At 46.2% G+C, this 26831-nt stretch overlaps 1 protein-coding gene across 1 annotated transcript in view; it reads right to left on the bottom strand.

Annotated features, from left to right (window-relative positions):
• The window catches only part of hepacam2 (HEPACAM family member 2), a 317380-nt gene that overhangs the window by 86113 nt on the left and 204436 nt on the right, over positions 1-26831 (bottom strand). The window contains exon 4 of the mRNA XM_070880003.1: positions 1537-1833. Within this exon, the coding sequence (XP_070736104.1) occupies positions 1537-1833 (297 nt within the window). The remainder of the gene's footprint in view (positions 1-1536; positions 1834-26831) is intronic.

Consider the following 26831-nt stretch of genomic DNA (forward strand, 5'->3'; position numbering starts at 1 on the left):
CACTGGGGAATATTGAGCCCTATGGGAGGACAGGAGAGTAGTGAACTCAGAGGAGAGAGAGCATGATGAATTGAGATGGAGTTTGAAATCACCGAGGATGAGAAGTCACTCAGTGCAGAGGCTGAGGGGGGAAAACAGTGAAGATATCTCCGTGGTAACATTTTTATCATACTTGAGTGGGCGGTAGAGAACGAGAATTTTAAATGAGAGGTGAGAGTGGTGGAATAAGGCGAGATGTTCAAAGCAGGAGAAAGTGCTGGAGGAGTAGGGGGCAGACCAAGGTGTGATTTGATGATGAGAGCCACACCGCCACCACGGTGGTCTGGGCGGGGCAAGTGATGGTAGGTAAAGCCAGGCGGGGAGGTTTTGTTTAAAGGTAAGGTGTCATCACCCCTCAGCCAAATTTCCGCCAGTGCCATGATGTTAAAGCAATCATCCATGATAAGCTGATGGATGGCAAGGGCCTTGTTCACAAGTGAACGGACATTCTGCAAGGAGATCTGAAGGGAATCGGTGATAGCTGATCCACTGCCAGCATACACAGGGTCAGCACTTGGAGGGGTGAGTTGAACGGGGAGGAGATTGGCAAGGTTAGCTCCCCGCGGGCAAGCTGGGCGGCAAGGTCAGTGAGAGAGCAGGATGGGACGAAGTAGGGAAGATATTTCTACTTGCAGGGGACTCCAAAACTAGGAGCCATAAATATAAGATAGACACTAATAAATCCAATAAGAAATTCAAGAGAAACGTCTTTACACAGAGGAGTGGAATGTGGAACTCACTACCACATGGAATGGTTGAGGTGATTAGCATAGGTGCATTTAAATGGAAGCTAGATAAGTACATGAGGGAGAAAGGAGTTGAAGGATACATTGGTAGAGTGAATGGGAGGAGGATGGTGTGAAGCATAACACCGGCATTGACCAGTTAGGCTGAATGATCTGTTTCTGTGGTGTAAAATGTTACATAATTCTCTGTAAAGTCCATATTCCTGTAAAGTAAATACAGGAGGCTTGCTGGACAAGTTTAAGAATCCTAGATGTAACAGTAATGCAATTCACACATAACATAGAAACGACATCTTAATATGGTGCAATACAAATTAATAATCAGAAACATGGTGCTCGGTCCACAGTTGTTCAATGTAGCTACTATTTCAACAAATAAGTTGACTCACTCAATAAGGGAGGGCTATTTCCTGTTTGTACCTGGGCTGTGAGGTCACGGTCCCTTGCCACACAATCAGTTCACTTATTTGCCAATAGTCTTGAGTTAACATTCCATAAGGCAACGTTACAATGATTCTCAGTCGATGCCTCATTCACATAATGGAATAAATCCATTGTGTGTTTGAAAATGATCACTTATTCAATGTACGATCAACAATATAATCAATTTAATCCACTTCAAGCTTCATTTACATCCAATTAATCTGCCATTCAAGTGATGACTATATAAATCGGTTTCAAAAACAATCATTATCACATTATCTGTAAAAACCTGCTTTTAATGAGTTGATATCAACAAGCTCATACATACCAGTAGCAGAGAGTATGAGTGTGAATTGAGTTTCATCCCGTTTGCCAGTAATATTGTTGTAGACGCAACACATGTAGTCGGCTTTCTCAGGAACAGTTTCGGACTTGATATTTAACACCGGCCCCCACTGGATGGGTGTTGTCTTGTTGTTGGCTTTTTGGAACCATGAATAGACATTTGGTGGGTTGGAATTTGCTGAACATTTAAACCAGACTGGCTCTCCTTGTCCAACAGCAAACACCCCTTCACTAACTTTGAATCGAGGTTCAGACTTCACCGTCAAATCATAGGGACCATCTGAAAAAGTTTAAGTGAAGGAATGATTACTGGAACAATAAGAAATCTTAAATCATCGTGTGAAATGCTTGAGATGTTTGGACTATGTAATAAGACTCTGGGGTAAATTATAATTTTCAGGGCATGGGTGGTAATCTGGTGGAGCAGATTGCCTGGCTGTTACAGAACCCATCCACTCTTCATTCCATTGAAATCACTGGAATGAAATTCGGGGGGGAGTTCTATAATGGGCAGGCGATCTGCAGTCCCAGATTGCCACCTATGACATGAAGCTGAAAATGGCCACTATATAAATGTAAGTATATTCATTTTATTTGTATTTTAATTCCAGCAACTAAGGGCTTGACTCAGTATCACATGTGAGTGTCAATTCACACTTCATCCCATTTGTTAGGAATGCCGCTGGAGCTGTGCAACCCATGGTCTTGTGCGGATCCAGTCCCTGTAACCAATCGCCGCTGGCAGCGTTGGTCAGCCTGGGCTCTCAGCCTACCGCACTCTGTTTCTGCACGGCTGGTCTGTCTGAATCTTCCCCATTATTGGTGAAGTCAGGGGTGGTGCTCCAAATCAAACCTTTCACGGGGTGCCCGGAAGGCAAATGCCATCCCTGCCATTTGTTTCAGGACAGTAGAAATAATTTACACTGATCACACTTTTATTTTCTTGTGCATTCATGAACTTGAAGATATCAGGAAGTTCACTATGCGTAAAGTGTCTGAAAAAATAGAGGTTTTTTGCTTTAAATAGATTGGTTAAATTTTGCTGGTGATTGAGAATAAAATGTTCATATTTTTATTACTTAGTATCAGCATAAACCGTGTACTTTAAGCCAACACTTTGCTGCAACATCCATGCTTATGACCTCTCTGTCAGGGTTCAATTTTTCCCAGTGATTTGCGTCATTTTTTTGGAGCAGGCTGCTTTTTTTGGCCTAAGTTAAAAAAACAATTTGCCCAATCAATTGGCACCAGTTTGTTACGATTTTTTTAGGTAAGTTCTTTTTTAGCCAAAGGGGGCATAACCTGCCACCCGCGCCAATTCTGGCCATTTAGACAAGTTTGGCCAGCTGAGAGTTACTCCAGTTCTTCTTCAGCCAGCATATGTGACCTCTGCAGAAAAACCTTCTGGAGTGTTAAAGAAATTGGCGCAGGTAAGTGCAGCAGATGCCCGGACAGCAGTAACAGGAAAGGTAAGTGAGAGGGGGAGAGAGCGGAGGAGGGAAAAGAGAAGGGGGGGGAGAGAGAGAGGGTGAGTGGGGGAGAGAGAGGGGAGGGTGGGGGAGGAGAGAGAGGGTGGGAAGCCTTTCGGGTGTAGTTAGGTGCAGGGATCGGGAGGCCGGAGGCCATTTGGCCTGGAATATGGGCGGGGGAGCGGTCCGGCAAGGCACTCGGGGCTCAGGGCGGGCGGGGAAGCTGGACTGGTACCGGCAAGGAGCTCGGGGCTCGCGGTAGGCTAGGGAAGCAGACCAGCAAGCCCTTTGGCCTGGGATAGGGGCGGGGACTGGCACCGACATCGGCGGGGGGGGGGGGGGGGCGGGGTGTGGGGGGGACTTTAATAATTGAAGGTATGTTGCTGCAGCATATTTTAATGTGTTTTTAAATTGACGCAATGTGTTTTACTGTGTTGTGAGCTAGCTATATGTTTCACTTTGCAGCCTCAGCTCGCATTGTGTCACTGGTTGCCGTGGCAACCTGATCTTTTTGGCGCAGATCAAGGCTCCACCCCCAAAACTAAAGGACAGGTTAGGCTGCACCAAAATGAAGAAATCCAACGAGGAAACTTAGAACATTTTTATTTGGCGTACTTGGGCCCCCAAAAAACGGGCGCAACTCTTCAAGTACGCCAAAAAAAAGCTTTGAGGAAAATTGAGCCCTGTATGAGGCTTTTAATTATTGTCAAATTATGGACAGCTTACTGCTATGGGATCACACCATCAGCAACTCCTTGAGCGCTGGCCTGGAATTACTGGTAGCACTCTCACCTTTAAGTTTGTATGGTTGTAGGTTCAAGCTCCATTCCAGAGATTTGATCATATAATCCAGGTTGACATTTCAATGCAGTGTTGAAGGAATCTTACAAAGGTGTTAACTGCTAGATGAGACATGAAAATGAGGCCCTGTCTGCCCTCTCAGGTGGACGTAATAGATTCCATGACATTATACCTCGACCAAAACAGACTCCAAATCTCATTATTGATCTCATTGCTGTTTGTGGAACATTAATGTTTGCAAATTGGCTGCTGTATTTTCCTACATTATAACAGTGACTACTTCAAAAGCACTTAATTGGTTGTGATGCACTTTGGAACATCCTGAGGTTATAAAAGGTACCATATCCTTTGGTGAATGACCACAAACTTTCCCACATTGAACTTCATCTGCCATAGTTTTGCCCACTCACTTAATCTAATTAATATGGTGAAAAGCTAAGGCCCCTGTGCAGAACCCTGGGAAACACCTCTTATTAAACCCCGCCATGCAGAAAACAAACACTTTGGCTAATCGCACCTGTTTCAACTATCTAGGGTTAGTCCTCTACGCCTGCCCTTATTCCATTCCCTTTTACGTTTTTCTTTTTCAAGTATTTATCCACTTTCTTTTTAAAAGCTATTATGGATTCTGTTTTCAGCACTGTTTCTTGTAAGGCATTCCACATTCTAAATTTTAAGTGCACTAAAATATATATTTCTAATGTTCCTCTGCATAGCAACCAGAATAATTCTACTCCCTCCTATCACAGTGTAAATAATGTAAACAGGTTGAGTACGTACTGCTTGTGACACTGCACCTTACTTGAGAATGACTGCACAATATCAGAAAATGTAAAAATAAAAATCATTGTATACAGTGAAACATCATGACTGAGACTGATGTCCCACTGTGGACTATTTTCCTTCATGAAACTAACCCAACTTCAACTTCTATCCCCAGTGATATGTAACTGCTACTTCATTACCTGAGCTCACCGTTCCCTGACTGGTGTACTCTTTCAGAGGTCACTCCTTTACACAAAAGACTATTTTCGGCACACAATGCGCATGGGCTGAAAACCGGCTTTTCGATCTGTCAACTTCTGGTTTGACAGATCCAACACATCTCAGCAGCAAGAACATTCGCATTGGTGAGATTGCGCTATTTGTCCATCTCTTGCCCAGCGAATGTCCTTAAAGCTCTTGCGTCTGGTAAAAGCAGGCGCATAGCATACTTTTACCAGCATAAGAGTTGTAAAATGTATAAAAAACATATAAAATAAAAATTAAAAACACATTTTTATGTGAAAAATCCTGCCCACTAAGGTAAGTTTATTTTAAACTCTAATTACAAAACTTTTTAAAAAAAAAATATTTTTTCTAACACATTTATTAACTTTAATTTAAATTAATGTTAAATATGTGGGGTGTTTTTTTTGTAAATTTGTGTTTAGGTGTTTGGGGGGGGTTCTCATTCATAATAATCCTACTTACGGAGTTCCCATTATTATGAATGAGAAAATACTTTACCTTGATTGGGTGTCCAGGCCCACGTGACTCCAGCTCCAGCTCTATGTCCGTTCAAACGTGCACATGCTCCGATGCGCATGCAGAAGTCACCTAAAACTGCAATCGCTGATGGGCGCCCGAGCTAAAGCTAAGTGCACATCTTTTCTCTTCTTTTCAGGTGACGCTGCCGGAAAGCCCAGAACCGGGATTTCAGGGCCAACATTTGTTGTGAATTTAATATTTTAGTGCTGTATGAGTTCAAATGATAGAATTTGAACCCTTAAAGTGATACCAGAATCAATCGAAATCAGCTGAACACTTTAGCAAGATCGACAGAGAATTATGAATGAAAGCCATGTTGTTCCAACTATCATTTTAAGAAACCGGGAAACAAACTTTTCCTATAAGAATGAGGGTCAAAGAAGCAAAATATATTCTTCCGGGGCTCACATTAATTTGCCATTGGTCTAATTTTGACCAGACTATATGATTATTCAAATTTTTATGAATTTATTGACTGAAGAGTCCAAACTATGGAGCAAAATGGGGAGTAAGGGTATAATTGTTAAATTTAAGACTATTTTTAAGCTGGCTCCTTTGAATGATATGGCATTTATTGGGCTCAGTGAGTTGCTAATTCTTTTTGCATGTGGCAACTGCCATTTTAAAAATGTAATCTGGATGGCAGTGAGGTACAAAAGGAAACATATATTTTCTTTTGTATGCAAAGATAAAAAAGACATCTTTCGTGAAATTTATCCTGATAGGTTAATAAAGGATGTTTTGTTTAACCTTACACACAAAGGAAATTGTAGCCCATAATATGTCAAAGCTCACCACATCATTAGTTCCTAATTTCAACTGCTGTCATTGAGAAGTATTTCCTCACAAGGAAGGAGAAAAAAATTGGAGTGCAAGACACTTCTGGCATAATTTTCCGAGTTTGTGCTGTCAGTGGGGGTCCTTGTCCTCTGGTTGCAAATATCAAGAAATCACTGGTATGCTGCCAATAAATTTCCATCCATAGGGACAGAAAATCACAATGCCACTGTGTCAGTGGTTGAAACAGTTAACACGAGGCACTTAACGGGAGGCTTGATGTATACATGAGGGAGAAGGGAATGGAAGATTATGGGGGCAGGGTGCAAAGAGATAATCAGAGTGGGAGGAGGCTCATGTGGAGTACAAACCTTAGCTTCAGCCGAATGGCTGTACCTTCTATATAATTATGTGATTTCCCGATAAGCAAGTGTGGTAAGCAAGTGCAGTGCAAGAAGTTTAATGACCTCACATGAATAGCCAAGGTCAGTGAATTCATATTCAAATGCCATATCCCACAAACTGCATCACTAGCTTCACAGACTGCTCAATTCACCACACCCCATTACTCACCTGTCAACAATCTCTATCTATCACGACTCATAGCTCATATTCATATGCTCCATCTCCCCCTCACACATGTACCACTGCTGCAAGCCCACATCCAAATCTCACAGCTTGCACACACTGTTAGCTATTCAACCATGAAAGGCACATCAAACACATTGCACCACATTCAATGAGAGACTTCCCTTTCTTTTTCATAAGAACATAAGAAATAGGAGCAGGAGTAGGTCATTTGGCCCCTCGAGCCTGCTCCGCCATTCAATAAGATCATGGATGATCTGATCCTAGTCTCAACTCCCCGCCCATTCCCTGCAATCCTTGACTCCCTTGTCTATCTCCAGCTTAAATATATTCAATGACCCAGCCTCCACAGCTCTCTGAGGTTGAGAATTCCAAAAATTCCTCCTCATTTTCATTTTAAATGGGCAACACCTAATTCTGAAACTATTCCCCCTCGTCCTCGATTCCCCCACGAGGGAAAACATCCTCTCTGCATCTACCCCCTGTCAAGCCCCCTCAGAATCTTATATGTTTCAATAAGATCACCTCTAAATCTTCTAAACTCCAATGAGTATAGGACCGACCTGCTTAACCTTTCTTCATATGACAACCCGTTCATCTCAGGAATCAACCTTGTGAACCTTCTCTGAACTGCCTCCAGTGCAAGTACATCCTTCCTTAAATACGGAGACTAAAACTGTACGCAGTACTCCAGGTGTGGTCTTACCAACGCCCTGTACAGTTGCAGCAGGACTTCCCTATTTTTATACTCCATCCCCCTTGCAATAAAGGCCAACATTCCACTTGCCTTCCTAATTACTTGCTGTATCTGCCTGCTAACTTTTTGTGTTTCATGTATAAGGATCCCCAGATCCCTCTGTACCACTGCATTTTTAATCTCTCCCCATTTAAATAATAATTTGCTTTTTTATTTTTCCTACCAAAGTGGATAACCTCACATTTTCCCACATTATACTCCATCTGCCAAATGTTTGCCCACTCACTTAGCCTGTCTATATCCCTTTGCAGATTTTTTGCGTCCTCCTCACAATTTGCTTTTCCCACCCATCTTTGTACCATCAGCAAACCTGGCTACATTATACTCGGCCCCTTCATCCATGTTATTAATATAAATTGTAAATATTTGAGGCCCCAGCTCCGATCCCTGCAGCACTCAACTAGTCACTGTTTGCCAACCGGAAAATGGCCCATTTATCACGAATCTCTGTTTTCTGTTAGTTAGCCAATCTTCTATCCATGAAGTATATTACTTCCAACCCCGTGAACTTTTATCTTGTGCAGTAAATTTTTATGTGGCACCTTATCGAATGCCTTCTGGAAATCCAAATACACCACATCCACCCTGCTCGTTACATCCTCAAAGAACTCCAGCAAATTTGTCAAACGTGATTTCCCTTTCATAAAACCATGCTGACTCTGTTTGATTGAATTATGTTTTTCCAAATGTCCTGCTACTGATTCCTTAATAATGGACTGCAGCATTTTCCGAACGGCAGATGTTAGGCTAACTGGTCTATAGTTTCCTGCTTTTTGTCTGCCTCCGTTTTGCCTTTCTCCTTCCAGATAGCCAAGAACTGCATCCTGGCCATACATTGGTGGAGAAGCAGAAAGAGAGTGATCATGAAGACACACTGTCACTCGATGTCACACTCGCAGCCACCAGCTGAAATACTGACACTCTGCATACTTTAGAGGACAGATTAGCCGTGGGATCTGCACCTGATGAGGCACCAGACATGGTTGGCCTGCAGCCAGGGCAGGGGACAAGAGTAGCGCAGGTGCCAGCTCCTCAGAGGGCAAGTTGACACATGAGTTCTGCTGCAGAGGACTCAGATGATGACTTCGATGGGGCGGCCTACAGAAGAAAGCTGATGGGTATGCACAATGAAATGTTTGGTGCATTGGCAGGCCTGTCAGAAACCCTGAGTGCAATGTGAAGGAGCATGGAAGAGTCCAGCACCAACCTTGTACAGGGCTTTGCGCAGAGCTTTGAGCCCATGATTTCCAGCATGGAAGTGATGGCCCACTGCATTAGCACACTTGTAGACCGAAGCATGACGTAGGATCTGATGGCCAATGTCTCAGCTTCCATTGTGGCATAAGCAAAAGACACCCAACATCTGAGTGTTTCAGTGGAAGCTCAGACTTCTGTCATACAAGCTCTGACTGCTCTCATGCAGGCTCAGCTTGCTGCAATGCAAGCTCAAGTCTACTGCCATCATGGCTGCATTTATCAGTCTTGAAAGGGGCTTACAAGGTGTCACAGCAGTCCAGCAATCTCTCCTCCAACAGATTACTAGAATTGCTGAGGTGCGGCCCCAGGAGTGGCAGTGACTCCACAGAACAGAAACCTGCTGACCTCTATCAGAATGACAGCAATTGTCCTCCCACCACTGTCACTCCACCAGTGACCTTGATGTTGCCTGTCAGCCACACAGCCCAGACAGCTGGCGTCCATGCCGAGCCATCTATAGTCAGCAGCCTTCCATCAGCCATGCTACAGCCACTGGGATAGCACTGCGTAGGAGCACGAGAACAGACAACAGCACATGGAAGACAGGCACTAAGGGAATGCACAAGTGTGATTAGTTGACTTTTTAATGTCATATTGGATGGATTGATGTATAAAGTTGGAATGGGATTTTTGTTTTGTGGTGGATTTCATTTCAGCATTGTGGCCAAGATGACATTGTGATGGTCCATATCAGAGGCATGGTAAGGTGTGGGACTATTGCTGAATGTGGAATTGGGATTGTGTCACTGGAACTGTAGTCGATCAATCGATCATGGATAGCCTAGGCAGGAAGGGGCTGTATGGGTTGCCTCCTCCCTTCTGCTTCCTCCTCCTCCTTTTCCACTTCCTCCTCAGCCTCTTCCTCCTCCTCAGCTGGTCACCGTATACCTGTTGGCAAGCACTGTGCCCTCATGATTGCAAGGTTGTGGAGCTTGCAGCAGACCATGACGAATTTTGATGTGCTCTGATGAGTAATGCAGGGCTCCACCAGACAGCAGAACAGTTGCTTCAGAAACACAATGGCCAGCTCTATGATGTTTTGTGTGGCAGCATGGTGTAAAAAGTGAATTTGGCAGTTGGAGCCCACACCTAACGCCTGGTGGTAAAATCAGCACTCAGGCGGTGACACCGCCTCAAAAACAGCGGTACCGAATTTCGACCCCTAGTTATTTAGGTCACAACTCCATCTTGGCAACTAAACATCATAACAGTGCTTCAAACCATGAGCAATGCCAATGAGCAATGCCAATGATGATCAACTAGTCTTAGGCTAAAATATTTACATGATTGATACATTATTTGGTGTATTCTTGAGACAACTATAATTCTGCCTTTAAAATCATAAACAATTTTTTGTGGAAGAATGAGTCTGGTCACAGGAAATTTTAATTTCTGGGCAGGAAAGTGACTTGAGTGCGTGGCCAAGCCATTGGGGAGTCACAGCGGGAAGCCCGGTCGATTTTATCGTCCGGACCATCATTTACCTTACTCCTTTGGACTAAGTTGCAATATACATAACATACCACCTGTTCTCAGACGCTGAGACTGATGACAAACAACAGCCAGTGTACACAGTGATAACATTTTACTGCTGATGGCTTTATTTTGATTACTTTGTCACGACACTGCAGGCTTCTGTCGCTAAGCAGCTGGTAAGTAGAAATAATAGACGATCTTTCATCACAGTTTATACCCAGGAGCAACAGGATATTGTCTGTGGGTAGATTATAAATCCTTTAACATTACAGTTTTTTATTTTAATTAGTTTGGAACATAGGAAAGTACAGGAGCAGAAAAGACTCCGCAAACCATCTGGCTGCTCCCAAAAAATAATACCCTCAAATATTTATCCGATTCTCTCTTAAATGTTTCCATCTAATTGGCTTCACTGTCTCCTTGGGCAGTCAGTTCCTCATGTTTGCTATCATCTACAGAAAAGACGAGAGTTTGTCAATTCAAACATATTATTATGATTCAATTTGTCCATTCCCTTTAGGAATTTTGAATGCATGTAATATCTTCCTATAATAGGCCTATATTCCCTAGAGTTTAGAAGAATCAGAGGTGATCTCATTGAAAGATATAGGGGTCGGAATTCGGGATGGACGATTTTGAGGCGGTGACACCGGCTGAGTACAGATTTTAAAGGCAGGCGACATTTGCCACCTGGAACTGCGACATTCAGTTTTGCCGCCTGAAAAGTGGATTGCAGCATTAAATCATAGCGTTGCACACTAGTCTGGAGGCCGTAAACAGCTTTAACTGGGCCGACAACTGATTTGCCACTTTTGACTAATGCATTTGGAGCTGCACCACAGACATACTGGCGCCTCCTGCATTCAATTGAGGCAGTGATTGGCGCCTCAATGCCTTGTGGTTATATTCGGTTTTGTCATGTATGTATTTTTGGGATCACTAGCCACTAGATGGCGTTACTGTTGGAGGCCATTTGGCTGCACACACGTATACAAGGCCAGCCATTTTGTATATTAGTCACTTTTGGGCCTTAATAAAGCAGAGCCAAGGTCATAGCTCTTGAAGTTAAACAGTACTCAGTCTAACAGTTATTGCATACACAACATTTGGCGACGAGGCAACAAGAACCTTTGCATGCAAAAATGAGCACAATTAGATTGTTGGAGCAATTTGTGGAAGGAGAAGATTGGGAAGACTTTGTGAGCTGTTTGAGCCAGTTCTTCGTGGCCAACAAAATGGAGGAGGTCGGCGACGCAGATTGGCGCCGGGTGGTGTTCCTCACGTTATGCGGTCCAAAAATTTATGGTCTGATAAAGAATCTACTCCTGCCTGTGAGTCCAACAGAGAAGACGTATGAAGAATTGTGTACACTGGTACAGGACCACCTTAAGCCAGATGAAGGCATCATCATCTCGAGATACAGATTTTACACGCACGTTCGCTCAGAGGGCCAGAATGCGGCAGAATTCGTTGCCGACCTGAGACGTCTAGCGGGACCGTGTAAGTTCGGGGCTGTGTTGGCAGACATACTGTGGGACTTCTTTGTAATCGTAACCATGAGGTGATCCTGAGTAAACTACCTGCGGTGGAGACGTTGGACCTGAACAGGGCCATCACGATCGCTCAGTCATGCATGACAACGGATAGAAGTCTAAAGCAGATATCAGTGAAAAATCGAAACTTGGCAAGTACTGTAAATATGATTGATTCGGTGTTCAGCAGAGTGGCACATGGCAGGGTCTACCCGACTGCGTACGCGAAACCTGTGGCTGCCCAAATCCGTCAGCAGGAATGTATCCAATTTCTCCGTGTTGGCGTTGTAGGGGAAATCACCGGCACCAGCAGTATCAATTTAAGCAATATAGTTGCAAAGGCTGTCTAAGAGTAGTGCATCTTCAGCGCAAGTGTCCACAGGTGAGCAAGCGTGCTGCGACACACCACGTCAGGATGATGGTCAGACTAGCGCGGATCTGGATACACAATCCGAGATACCAGAGAAGGAAGTGTATGGACTGTACTCATTCCTAACTAAGAGCAAACTGATAATGATCAACGTGAAATTTAATGGCGTGCTAGTATCGATGGAACTGGACACGGGGACGAGTCAATCGATAATGAGCCAGAGGGCATTCGACAAGCTGTGGGATACTAAGGATGTGAGGTCCAGGCTGAGTCCAGTCAATACCAAGTTGTGCACGTACACCAAAGAACTAATAACGGTGATTGGCAGTGCCACAATTAAAGTGTCGTATGACAGTGCGGTTCACGAGTTACCGCTATGGATTGCCCCAGGCAATGGCCCAACGCTGTTCGGCAGCAACTGGCTTGAAAAAATCAGATGCGATTGGAATGACATCAAGGCAGTGTCATCGGAGAAAGATACATGTGCCCAAGTACTGAGCAAGTTTCCCTCGCTGTGCGAACCAGGCATCGGCAACTTCACGAGAGCCAAGATGCAGATCCACGTGGACTCGGATGCAAGACCCGTCCATCATAAAGCTCGGGCAGTTCAGTATATAATGAGGGAAATGGTCGAAATCAAACTGGACAGACTCCAGCATGAAGGGATCATGTGCCCGGTTAAATTTAATGAATGGGCCAGCCCCATTGTTCCTGTGCTGAAAAGTGATGGCACAGTCAGAATCTGTGGAGACTATAAGCTATGATCAACAGGGTTTCAAAACAGGATCAGTAGCCGTTACCAAAAGCTGATGATTTGTTTGCAACACTAGCCGGGGGAAGTCGTTCACCAAACTGGACTTGACGTCGGCCGACATGACTCAGGAGCTGGTCAAGACGTCGAAAAGACTTACGTGCATTAACATACATAAAGGACTGTTTATTTATCACAGGTACCCTTTTGGAATTCGCTCGGCTGCAGCAATATTTCAGAGGAACATGGAGAGTCTACTGAAGTCTGTTCCCAGAACCATTGTGTTCCAAGATGACATCCTGATCACAGGTCGTGACTCCGAGGGATATCTGAACAACCTGGAAAAGATTCTACATTGTCCGGACAAAGTGGGACTCAGACTGAAATGCTCGAAGTGCGTCTTCATGGCACCAGAGGTCGAATTCCTGGGGAGGAAAATTGCTGCTGACGGCATCAGGCCCACGGACGCAAAAACCAAGGCCATCAATAGTGCACTCAAGCTGCAGAATGTGATGGAGCTGCATTAGTTCCTGGCTCTACTCAACTACTTCGGTGACTTCCTATCTAAATTGAGCACCTTATTAGAACTAGTGCACATGCTGCTAAGAAAAGGCGACAACTGGGTGTGGGGTGCGTCTCAAGACAGAGCTTTTGAGAAAGCCACTAATCTGTTTTGCTTCAAAAAGTTTGTCTAAAGCGGAAAGAGCCGACAGCATGGTAGAGAAAGAAGCACTAGCCTGTGAGTATACGGTTAAAAAGATGCATCAATACCTGTTTGGTCTTCGGTTTGAACTGGAGACAGATCACAAGCCGCTCATTTCACTGTTCTCTGAAAACAAAGGTATTAATACCAATGCTTCATCCCACATCCAGAGGTGGGCACTGACATTATCCGCTAATGATTATGTCATTCGCCATAGACCTGGCACCGAGAATTGTGCCGATGCATTGAGCCGTCTGCCGTTGCCCACATCGGAGGTGGAAATGCCACAACCGGCGGACTTATTGTTAGTTATGGATGCCTTTGAGAGTGAAGGAACCCCAGTCATGACTCAGCAAGTTAAGACCGGGACCAGCCAGGACCCGATTTTATCAGTGGTGAAGAGTTGCAACCTCAAAGGTGATTGGTCTGCCATACCCAAGCAAATGTGCGAGGAGGCTAAACCTTACATTCGTCGCAAAGATGAACTGTCTATTCAGTCGGATTGTATACTGTGGGGCAATCGTGTTGTTATGCCCAAGAAAGGGAGAGAGAAATTTGTACGTGAGCTACATAGTACACATCCCGGCATTGTAATGATGAAAGCCATCGCCAGGTCTCATGTATGTTGACCGGGAATTGACTCTGAGCTGGAATCATGTGTGCATCAGTGCAACACTTGCATGCAGCTCAGCAAAGCACCAGCGGAATCGCCGCTGAGTCTGTGATCGTGGCCATCCAAACCATGGTCCAGGATCCACAGACTTTGTAGGTCCCTTTCTGGGGAAGATGTTTTTAGTTGTAGTGAATGCGTATTCAAAGTGGATAGAGTGAGTAATCACGTCATCCAGCACACCCACAGCTACCATTGAGAATCTGTGTCGTGTTCACAACACATGGCCTGCCTGACATCGTTGTTAGCGACAACATATCGTGCTTCACCAGTCAGGAGTTTCAAGAATTCATGAAACTCAATGCTATCAAACATGTAAGGTCAGCACCGTTCAAACCTGCATCCAATGGGCAAGCAGAACGTGCTGTCCAAATCATAAAACAGAGTATGAGGTGAGTAACCCAAGGGTCACTGCAGACCCGCCTGTCATGCATACTGCTTAGTTACAGGACAAGACCACACATGCTTACCGGGGTCTCGCCTGCCGAACTAATATGAAGAGAGGTCTTAAGACCAAGCTATCTCTTGTACACCCTGACTTGAATAATTATGTGGAATATAGAAGACAAAGTCAGCAAGGGTATCACGATCGCGCAGCTGTGTCATGCGATATTTCTGTAAATGATCCTGCATATATTCTGAATTATGGTCAGAGTCCCAAATGGATCGCTGGTACTGTCATGGCCAAGGAGGGCAACAAAGTATTTATTGTCAAGCTAAAAATGGGCAAACATGCAGGAAACATACGGATCAGACAAAGCTGCGGCACACAGACGAACCGGAACAGTCAGAGAAAGAGACAATCGACGACCAACCAACCTACCCCCAGTCATCAGAGGACTCAGTGGTCATCAGTGAATCAGGACTTTCAATCACTGACATGTTCAATGAAAATGTTCTTTCAATCTCTGACATGGCCATTGCCACTCCCACCAGGTCAGCCACCCAGCCACCAGTCACAACAGACTCTGAACACTCATCCAAGGCTGGAGTTGAACTGAGACGGTCAACCTGGGAGCATAAAATACTGGACCGTCACAATTTGTAAAAGACTGTGTTAATATCTCAGAGTGGGGTATTGTCAAAGAATGTACTTTTGGGATCACTAGCCACTAGATGGCGTCACTGTTGGAGGCCATTGGACTGCGTATAAAATGCCAGCCATTTTGTATATTAGTCATTTTTGGGCCTTAATAAAGCAGAGCCAAGGTCATACCTCTTGGAGTTAAACAGTATTCAGTCTAACAGTTATTGCATGCACAACAGGTTCCTACACACTCAGTGAGACGGTGAAGATGGCAGATGCAGCAGCAGCATGCCAGCACGATCACCGCTTCTCAGATGCCGCCATCGATGCATTCCTTCAGGCCCTAGAGAAGAGTTGGGAACGACTGAGGACAGAGGCTGGGAGGAAGTCACAGCCATAGGTCTTTTGACACCTATGGCGGGAAGTGACTGAAGAGTGTCAGTGAGTGACACGGTGCACAGGACAGCCACTCAATGCTGCAAGAAGTGGAACGACATGACGTGGCTGCTAAGGGTGAATATCTTTAATATTAACCTGACCATGCCATGCTGTCAACTCAATGCGCAATCTGTCCTCAATGTGAATATGTTGGGCCCCATGCTCCACGTGGGTGAGGCGAGATGCAACATTCGCATTTGCAGCTTCACCCACTCCAAGGGCCTGCAAGCTTTGGTAACTTTCCTCATCTGTTCTTCATACCCACCCCTCATCTTGTAACCTCCTCACTCTTCATATGCGTGTGGAAGACCGTAGCCTCACCGTGACTGTTAGGTCCTGGTCCCCTCATTCAGCTGATGCCAAGGTGTATAGGATGGCCATTCGGCTCGTCTAGTGTAATTCAGTGGAATCAATGTGCAATGAGTCACTAACAAACAGTCCTTCCAGCCGCAGCAGTGTTAGGCTCTGTCACCACCTCCTTGCCGAACCGGAGCCATCTTATGCATTGTTCCTCGGACATGTCAAGGTAACAGTAATGCGCACTGTAAATCCTCCATGTGTATGGCCTCCTGCCCCAATGTCTGGGGCCTCTCCTCTAGTGTGAACCCACATTCGCCATAAGCTGTCTCTGTAGCCGATGCCGTTGAAATCTTTGCCGCAGGACGATGTGATGTGCCATCACTGCCCCCACTGAGTTACAGAGGTAACAACAAGATACGAGTTGCCTATGTCAATGACCTGAAGCCCACAAATGTTTGGGAAATCCTAGTAGTCAAGCTGAGTAGTCAGCAGACACAGCCGCCAACACCTACACACTATGCGAGGACCAAACGCTGCACTGACCACGACCTCTGTGGCTCGGCTGCAACTCCGTTTAAATGCCGCCCAGAATCCTTACCCCGTCTTGTGAATGGCAACTTTTTGTGGTGTGTTTGTCACCAGCCGGTAAATGAGGCAGCAAAAGTGAATTTGGTGGGACTAGCGCCAACGGGGCATTGCATGCAAACTGACGTCATGATTTCCATGGTGGTAGTTGACGGGGCAGCAATTCTTTATGCCCTTGAAAAACCAGAACCAAATTTTGCACCAGGCGCTAACGCCGCCAAATGCCGATGTGAAGCAGGCGCTGCCCAGTCAACGCCGAACGCCGGTGTTATCAGCTGGTGTTAGCAACCAAATTTCAGCCCCATAAAATTCTTCAGGGGCTTGACAGGGTAGATGCTGGGAGGTGTTTCCCCTGGCTGGGGAGTCGAGAACTCGTGGTCACAATCTCAGAATAAGGGGTCGGCCATTTAGGACTGAGATGAGGGGAACTTTCTTCACTCAATGGGTCGTGAATCTTTGGAGTTCTCTACCCCAGAGCGCTTTGGATGCTTAGTCGTTGAGTATATTCATATCAGAGATCTATAGATTTTTGGATACTAAGGGAATCAAGGGAGATGGGGATAATGTGGGAAAGTGTGTTGAGGCAGAAGATGAGCCATGATCTTATTGAATGGCAGAGCAGGCTCGAAGAACTGTATGGCTGACTCCTGCTCCTATTTCTAATGTTTTTGTTCACTCCCCTAAGCCTTCTTTCTCCAGAGTAAACAATCCCAGCCTCTGTAACATCTCCTCAAAACCGGAAGGTGGAAAAATTTGTGGCCGCTACGAGAATTGCCGGAACAGCAGCTCAGGTTAACGGCTACTGAAAATGGACAAAGCGCTACCAGAAAAACATTCGCGCTGGGGGTAAAGAATTTTAGCCCAGCGTTAACTTACCATGTAATGCCTTCCTGGTGGTGTTAGTGCAGACCTGGATGTCGAAGTTCCTGCCTTGAAGTGGCATTCAAGTTTCTAACAGCCTCTGGAAGCAAGGCTGTGGAGTTCGCAACGAATTATGGTTAACTAAAAGGGTATGAATTAAAGTGGCAATGCGTTTAGAACTAATAAAAATTAAAATGAAGTGAAAAAATGCAGTTTTTAGCCCTTACTGCCTTTTAAACAATATTTAACATTAAAAGTTCTAAATGGGAGTCTTCAGCACTTAAGCTCCTGTCTGCAAAAGACAGGCTAAGTGAGTGGGCAAAAATTTGGCAGATGGAGTATAATGTTGGAAAGTGTGAGGTCATGCACTTTGGCAGAAAAAAATCAAAAAGCAAGTTATTATTTAAATGGAGAAAGATTGCAAAGTGACGCAGTACAGAGGGACCTGGGGATACTTGTGCATGAAACACAAAAGGATAGTATGCAGGTACAGCAAGTGATCAGGAAGGCCAATGGAATCTTGGCCTTTATTGCAAAGGGGATGGAGTATAAAAGCAGGGAAGTCTTGCTACAGTTATACAGGGTATTGGTGAGGCCACACCTGGAATACTGTGTGCAGTTTTGGTTTCCATATTTACGAAAGGATGCTAAAAAAATCCACCCTTTTTTCACCATTTTTTGACAGTAACAGGAGGTGTAAAGCCTTTGAATTATTAGTTCAGATGCCTTAAAGTAGATTGTCAATTTGGTTGTCCTTTTCTGCATTCTCTGTGTGTGGATATCCTTGCTGTAGTGTAGCATCCAGAATTAGGCACAGTATTCCAAGTTGGGCTGTACAGTGCATGTTACAGTATTATCTCCTGAATATAGTGTTGTATCCCTCTGGCTACACATCCCAAGATCCATTTGGCGTTCCTTACTGCTGTCACATAATGCGCTGTTGTTTTCAGTGAACTATCCACCAAAACTCTTCTGTACTGTAGCCTAGAACCATTTGGTTTATATTATCAGCATTTATTTCCAATCCCTTGCATTTGGTCATGCCATTTATCAGTCATCAACCAACCTTTCCAGCCGATCCAGATCCCTTTGTATTCAGTTTTCCTTTTCCTATTATACACATAAACTGTAAACAGTAAAGCTCCCAGCACCTATCCCTGTGACCCTCCAGTAGTCACATCGACGCAGCTCCATTCACAATCACCCATTTCTTTCTCTGGTTTAGTTAACTTTCACCCACCTCAGAAGTTTGTAGATTAATCGCGTGTATTGCATGGATTTTAAAAAACTGTTAAAATCTAATGGGTTGAAATTCAGTGACGCCATTTTTGAGGTGGTGTCACCGTCTGAATGGAGATTTTAACGCCAGGCGGCAGTTGCCGCCTCCAACCACGAAATTCACTTTTACCGCCTGAAAAGGGGATTGCAGCGTTAAATCAGGCATTGCACTCTAGTCTGGAGGCAGTAAGTGGCGGTAATTGGGGGGGGGTAAGTGAGGTGGCAACATCCAGGCGGCAATCATCATTTGTAACTGCACCACAGACATAGTGCCACAACCTGGATTCAATTGAGGCGGTGATCGGCCGTGGCACCACTTCGTGCGTATCTACCCTTCCTACGCACTCACTCACAGGGTGAAGATGGCAGATGCAGCAGCAGCTCGCCAGCGTGCTCACCGCTTCTCCGACACTGCTCTCGATGCTTTGCTTGATGCCCTGGAGAATCGTCGAGAATTACTGAGCACGGAGGCTGGAAGGAGGCCACAGGCCCAAACCTTTCGAAGGCTGTGGCGGGAAGTCGCTGAAATAGTGTCAGTGAGTGACACGGTGTCCAGGACAACGAGTCAATGTCGCAAGAAGTGGAACAACATGACTCGGGTGTTGAAGGTGAGTATCTTTAAAATTAACCTGAGCATGACATGCTCTGTGCAGTCTCTCCTCAATGTGAATGTGTCTGACCCCATACTCTACGTGGTTGAGGCCAGATGCAACGCTCGCAGGGGTCTGCAAGCGCCGTTAACCTTCCTACTCGGTTGTGGAGACCCACCCCTCATCTTGGTACCTCCTCAGTCTTCATATGTGTCTGGAAGTTGCTATCCTCACAGAAACTGTTAGGTCCTGGCCCCCCTCATTCAAGCTTTGCCACATTCTCGCAGCTAATGGAAGTTACATCGACGTTTACAGAGTCTCATACACTAACATGTTCTGAACAATGTGAGGCTCTTTGGACAGACAGATAGAAGGGCACTAACTCTGACGTTCTCTTTAATCTTACAGGCCAAGCTCGCACAGATCCGAACAGACCAGATGCAGACCTGAGGAGGGGACTCTGAGGTGCAACCCCCGAGTTCTGTTGAGGAATGTGTCTCGGCCCTGATGGATGCATAAGATGGTGCGGTGGCAGTGGGTCAGGCCGAGACCTCTGGGGACAATGACGGTACGTTGAGTTCCTTTGCAGCCTCTCGCAGGCCACTTAGCCCTGAAACCACAATCCGTCACCACTTTCCATGAGACTGGCATTTACAAATGCCTTTCCCAGTCCTGGCCCCCTCCCCTGCAGGTAACCACTCTTCTCTGGCTTTGTGCTTTCAGACGGCTAGGGGCCTTCATGTCAGCCTTCGACTGCGGGTGATGGTGCAGAGGAGGAGGAGGCAGAGGACACCTCTCTGAATGTCACGGAGGATCCAGCAGCCTCGCAGAATGTAGCCAGCAGCTGTTTGTTGGAAGGTGTAGTGGGGAATAAGGAGGTGGGTGAAGCTCCAGGACTCAGTGGCCTGCAGTAACGCCACGGGGGAGGGGAGATCAGGGGCCAGCTCCCCGGAGGGTGAGTACACACCTGAGTGATGTTCAGCAGCACTCGGATGATGAGCCCGAATTAGAGGATGTCGCAAAACAATCATTGCGGATGCAGAGCGATCTGCTGGGTGCATGGTCAAGGGTGCCCGAGAGTATCGATGCACTCTCTGTGAGGATGGAGGAGTCCACCTCAACTGTTGCACAGGCCTCCCAGCAGCCCGTCGAGCCCATCTTTGATAGATCTCAAAGGATGTTGGAAATTTCAAGTGACCATGGGGTCCCATACATGGTGGCACGTGCTATGGCTGATGCGGCAGTAGCCTTTGAGCACTAGGCCGACGCTATAGTTAGCCTGAAGACTGTCAGGTCGTCAGTGTGTGGTGGCATCAACCAGCTCTGTGGTGTGCTGCAGACGCAGTCTATGCTCATGCAGAGCCAACTTGATGCCACGCAGGCACTGACCGCTGCCATCGTGTCTGGGGCCTCTTCAGTTCAACAGGGCCCTAACGTTGCCGAAGAACGGCAAAAATCTGTGCTCACCCAGATTGCTCCAGATGCTGAAGCTCTGCCCCAGGGGAGTAGCCGTGTGTCGGGCCTGATGGAATGTGATGTCCTCTTTCAGGACGACATCATTCTGCCCTTGCTCGTGCCGCTCTCTGCAACCCACACCACAGAGTGCTGCCATCCATGCTGAGGTGATGCAGTCCACAGCCGGCCCTTCCAAGGCCCGAGCTGGTGCGGAACGTCCTGCTAGGCCATCAGCTGTGGCAGCGGCGCCAACAGAGCGACCTTCTACCAGCCTTGCTGCAGGCACTGAGACCCCATTAAGGAGGAGCAGTAGGCGTGGGAGGGGGAGAAGGGAAGGGGTGGGAAAGCACTGAGAAAGAGCTGGTAAAGATGTGTGTGTTAGTGGCCAGAGATGGTGACCTTGCTTGAATATGGATGTGGGTGATAATGTTTCAAGGGGTTTGATTTCAATTATTCTTTGCTATGGATGATGGTGTCCTTTAGTGCTTCTTTACAGCACACTATGGTTTTTTGTTGTAAATAAAAAATCTTGAAATATGTCACAATCTTGTCTTGCCATTTGTATACCCCAAGGCGTGGAGGGTGGGGCGTGATGTCTTCAGCAGATCGGCAGGTGAATAGGCTGGCCATTCTGCATATCTTGCATTATTCAATGGAATCGATGCGCGATGGCCTCTGATGAGCAGCCCTTGCAGCTGCAATAATGTCATGCTGCCTCCTCCTTGGTGGAAGCTCCTTATCTTCCTCCTCATCATCGTCATCCTCCTGAGGTAGATCATCCATCCCTGCCGGTAATGCCTGGCCCCTCATGATGGCCAGCTTGTGCAGCATGCAGCACACAATGGTGAAGATGGACAGTCCATCAGGTGAGTACTGAAACGCCCCTCTAGAGCGTTCATGGCAGCGGAAACGCAGCTTCAGAACCTTGATAGTTTGCTCTCCAATATTCCTGGTTGCCATATGGCTGGTGTAGCACTGCTCGGCAGGGGTGGTGGGATTGCGGAGGGGTGTCATTTGCCAGGTGGCGAGACCATATCCTTTGTCGCCGATGAGCCAGCCACGGCCTTCATGCGGTGGCTGGAACAGTCGTGGCACACTGCTCTCCCGCTGGATGAAGGCATCGTGGCAGCTGCCAGGATAGCGTGCATTAACAGCGAGGATCATCTGCCTATGATCGCAGACCAGCTGAACGTTGAAGGAGTGGTAGCCCTTTCGATTCTGAAACAACTCTCCATTGTGAGGCAGGGCCTGCAATGCCACATGCATACAATCAATGGCCCCCTGAACCAGGGGCAAGTCCGCTATCCTGGCGAAGCCATGGAAGCGCTCATCCTGGCTCTGCCTGGACATGCTGAACTTTATGTAGCCAATTTGTCAGCTGTAGAGAGCGTTGGTCACCTGGCGAATGCAGCAATGTACTGCAAACTGCGAGATGTTGCATATATCGCCTACAGGGGACAGGAAGGAGCCGATAGCATAGACGTTGAGGGCAACTGTGTCTTTCACTGCCACTAACAGCGAGGTCCTGGTGCCGATGTCAGCTGTGAGGTCTCTCTGCAGGAGATGGCAGAGCTTGGTTCTTATGCAGTGCTCCTCAGACATATCAAGGTAAGAATAATGTGCATGGTAAACCCTCCGTCTGTATGGTCTGCTGCCCCGAGGTCTGGGGCCTCTCCTCTGGCATGCACCCACATTGGCTTGAAGCTGTCTCTGTAGCCATTGCCTTTCATGCCTTCGCCGCAGGACGACGTGGTGTGCCATCACTGCCCCCATTAAGTTACGGAAGGTAGCCGCGATATGCTAGTCGCCAATGTATCCGACCTGAAACCCACCAATGTTTGCGAGATGCTAGTTGTGAAGCTGAGTAGTCGCGGCACGCCAACACCTACGCACTCTGTGAGGAGAGAACGCAGCACTGACCACAATCTCTGTGGCCCGGCTGCAACTCCCTTTAAATACCGCCCCAGAATCTTTATCTCGACTTGTGAACACCAACTTTTTGTGGCGTGTTCCCCGCCAGCCGGTAAGTGAGGTGGCAAAAGGGAATTTGGCAAGACCGGCGCCAAGGAGGCGTTGCACACAAACTGACGTCAGGATTTCCATGGCGGTAGTCGTTGGGACGGAAAATCTTTACGTCCTTGAAAAAGGACAACCGAATTTCCCACTCAGGCGGTATCAACTGGCGGTAGCAATCGAATTTCGACCCCTAACTATATCACATCCACAGAACTTCCATTGTCAACTTTTTTACGCAGCGCGTGGTTAAGATCTGGAATGCACTGCCTGAAATGATGGTGGAGGCAGACGCAATTTTAGATTTCAAAAGGGAGTTGGATAAGTATCTGAAGGAAAAAATGTGCAGGGCTACGAGGCAAAGGCAGGGGAGTGGGACTAGCTAAGAGTCGGCATGGACTCGACGGGCCGAATGGCCTTCTTCCGTTCACTTGCCATTCTATGATTCTATGATTCTTACAAGGTCTGTCATTTTTTGAAGAAATATTTCAATGACTTTAACACAGAAAAGTCTGCATTGAATTTTCCACCAATTCAAAGAGAATGACATTGTAGCATGGACAATGTTTAATCCAGTAAGAAGGTTACTGAAAATAAGGGTGATTCTTAACGCACACAACTCTGCACCAAGCAATTTATTGATACAAATACAGCTTGTGTATTTTAGGCGACAAGGTATACTTACAGGAACAGCTGTAAAACTTTTGGGAGAGAAAGAGGTGTGGGGGGCCTGACCCATCCACCTCCATGGCACGAACCTGGTATTGCAGTACTTCCAGGAACGGTGCAGTGGCTCTCGGCCTTTTGGCTAAGAGCATTGGCGCAGAGTGATCCTTGATGTGTGCAAGGTGACCTCTGGCGTTTGTGCTTTGACAAAGAATTGAAAAGATTGGCTACGGAAAAAAAAAAGAGTACTTTTATGTATGTGAAATTTTAAAAATCTCCCACAATATTAACTCTCAGAATTTATTGTCACAGCACTTATCTAGTATTTATCCTCTATCTACCGTGTACATACTGTCATGTATGTATGTTTGGTTTCATTAGCCACCAGGTGGCGCCACTGCCGGAGGTCATTGGGCTGTACGCGCATGTGTGCGGCCCAGGTATAAAAGGCACGCCATCTTGTAATGTAATCACTTTGGGCCCTAATAAAGTAGTCAGGTTTATACCTGTTTGGAGTTTACAGTATTCAGTCTACTGAGTTATTGCATACACAACATTTGGCGACGAGGTAGCAAGTACCTTCAAAAATTAGCACAATTAGAATTCTGGAACGATTCATGGAGGGAGAAGATTGGGCAGACTTTGTAGCCTGCTTGAACCAGTACTTCGTGGCCAACAAAATGGAGAAAGAGGCAGACGCAGTTCGGTGCCGGGCGGTCCACCTCATGGTTTGTGGTCCGAAAATCTATGGACTCAAAGAATCTCTTCTCACCCTTAAGGACTATGAAACATTGTGTGCTGTGGTACGTGACCATCTCAAACCAGATGAAGGCATCATCATCTCAAGATATCGATTCTATACGCACGTTCGTTCTGAGGCCAGGATGTATCGGAATTCGTTGCCGAGCTAAGACATCTAGCTGGATCATATAAGTTTGAAACTGCGTTGGCAGACATGCTGCGGGACTGCTTTGCAATCGGCATCAACCACGAGGTGATCCTGCGTAAGCTACTGGCGGCGGAGACGCTGGATTTGAGCAAGGCCATCACGATTGCCCAATCATGTATAACAACGGACAAAAACTTAAAGCAGATATCATTGAAAAATTGGAACTCAGCAAGTACGTAAACAAGATAGTATCGTCGTTTGGCAGAGCTGCATATGGCAGGGCCTACCCGACTGCGTACGCGAAACCTGTGGTTGCTCAAAGTCCGCCAACGGAAATGAATCTGATATTACCGTGTTGGCATTGTGGGGGAAATCATTGGCATCATCAGTGTCGGTTTAAACAGTATATTTGTAAAGGCTGTTTGAAAGTGGGGCATCTCAAGCGCATGTGTCCGCAACTGAGCAAGCGTGCTGCGACACACCGCGTGGAGGATGATGACCAGTCTAGTGCGGATCCGGATATGCAATTCGAGATACCAGAGGAGGAAGTGTATGGACTGTATTCGTTCCGAACAAAGAGCCAACCAATAATGATTAATGCAAAAGTTAATGGTGTGCCGGTATCGATGTAATTGGACACAGGTGCGAGTCAATCAATAATGAGCCAGAGGACATTCGACAGGTGTGGGATACTAAGGCTGTGAAGCCTAAGCTGAGTCCAGTCAATGCCAAAGTTGCGTACATACACTAAAGAACTCATAACAGTGATTGGCAGTGCAGTAATCAAGGTGTCGTATGATGGTGCGGTTCACGATTTACCGTTATGGATTGTTCCAGTTAATGGTCCAATGCTGTTCGGCAGAAACTGGCTAGAAAAAATCAAATGGAACTGGGATGAGATCAAAGTGTTGTCGTTGGAGGAGGATGCTCCATGTGTTCAAGTGCTGAGCAAGTTCCCCTCACTGTTTGAACCAGGCATCGGCAATTTCACGGGAGCCAAGGTACAGATCCACGTGGACTCGGATGCAAGACCCGTCCATCATAAAGCTCGACAGTTCCGTACATGGTGAGGGAGAAGGTCGAAATCAAACTGGACAGACTCCAGCATGAAGGGATCATATCACCGGTCGAATTTAACGAATGGGCCAGCCCCATTGTTCCTGTGTTGAAAAGTGATGGCACTGTCAGGATTTGTGGAGACTACAAGGTTACAATCAACCAAGTTTCAAAACTGGATCAATACCTGTTACTGAAGGTTGATGACCTGTTTGCAATGCTAGCCGGGGGGGAAGTCGTTCACAAAACTGGATCTGATGTTGGCCTACATGACACAGGAGCTAGTCGACATGTCGAAAAAACTTACAGGCATCAACACTCATAAAGGACTGTTTATCTACAACAGGTTTTGGAATTCGCTCGGCTGCAGCCATATTTCAGAGGAAGTCCATCCCCAGAACCGCCGTGTTCCAAGATGGCATACTGTTCACAGGTCGTGACTCCGCCGAACATTTGAACAACTTGGAAGAGGTTCTACATTGTCTGGACAAAGTGGGACTCAGCCTGAAACGCTCGAAGTGCGCCTTCATGGCACCGGAAGTCGAATTCCTGGGGAAGAAAATTGCTGCTGATGGCCTACAGCCTCGAAAACTAAGGCCATCAAGAATGCACCCAAGCCTCAGAATGTGACGGAGCTGCATTCGTTCCTTGGTCTACTCAACTACTTCGGGAATTTCTTACCTGAATTGAGCACCTTATTAGAGCCACTGCACATGTTGCTAAGAAAAGACGACAACTGGGTTTGAGGTGCATCTCAAGATAGAGCTTTTGAGAAAGCTACTAATCTGCTTTGCTCGAACAAGCTGGTGGTATATTATGATCCATTTAAGCGTCTAGTATTGGCCTGTGATGCTTGTCATATGGAGTTGGTTGTGTGCTCCAACAAGCTAATGAGTCGGGCAAATTACAACCTGTTGCATATGCTTCAAAAAGTTTGTCAAAGGCGGAAAGAGCCTACAGTATGGAAGAGAAAGAAGCACTAGCCTGTGTGAATGGGGTTAAAAAGATGCATCAGTACCCTGTTTGGTCTTCGGTTTGAACTGGAAACAGATCATAAGCCACTCATTTAATTGTTTTCAGAAAAGAAAGGTATCAATACCAATGTATCGTCCCACATCCAGAGGTGGGCGCTGACATTATCTGCCTATGATTATGTCATTTGCCATAGACCTGGCACTGAGAATTGTGCCGATGCATTGAGCCATCTGCCGTTGCCCACACCGGAGGTGGAAACGCCACAACCAGCAGACCTACTGTTAGTCATGGATGCTTTTGAAAGTGAAGGAATCCCTGTCACGGCCCAACAACTTCAGACCTGGATCAGCCAGGACATGATATTATCGGTTGTGAAACATTGTAGCCTTAGTGGTGATTGGTCTGCCATTCCCAAGCAAATGTGTGAGGAGACAAAACCTTACATCCATCGCAAAGACGAACTA

This window comes from Pristiophorus japonicus, chromosome 5 (genome assembly GCF_044704955.1).
Source record: "Pristiophorus japonicus isolate sPriJap1 chromosome 5, sPriJap1.hap1, whole genome shotgun sequence".
In the NCBI taxonomy this organism is placed as follows: domain Eukaryota; kingdom Metazoa; phylum Chordata; class Chondrichthyes; family Pristiophoridae; genus Pristiophorus; species Pristiophorus japonicus.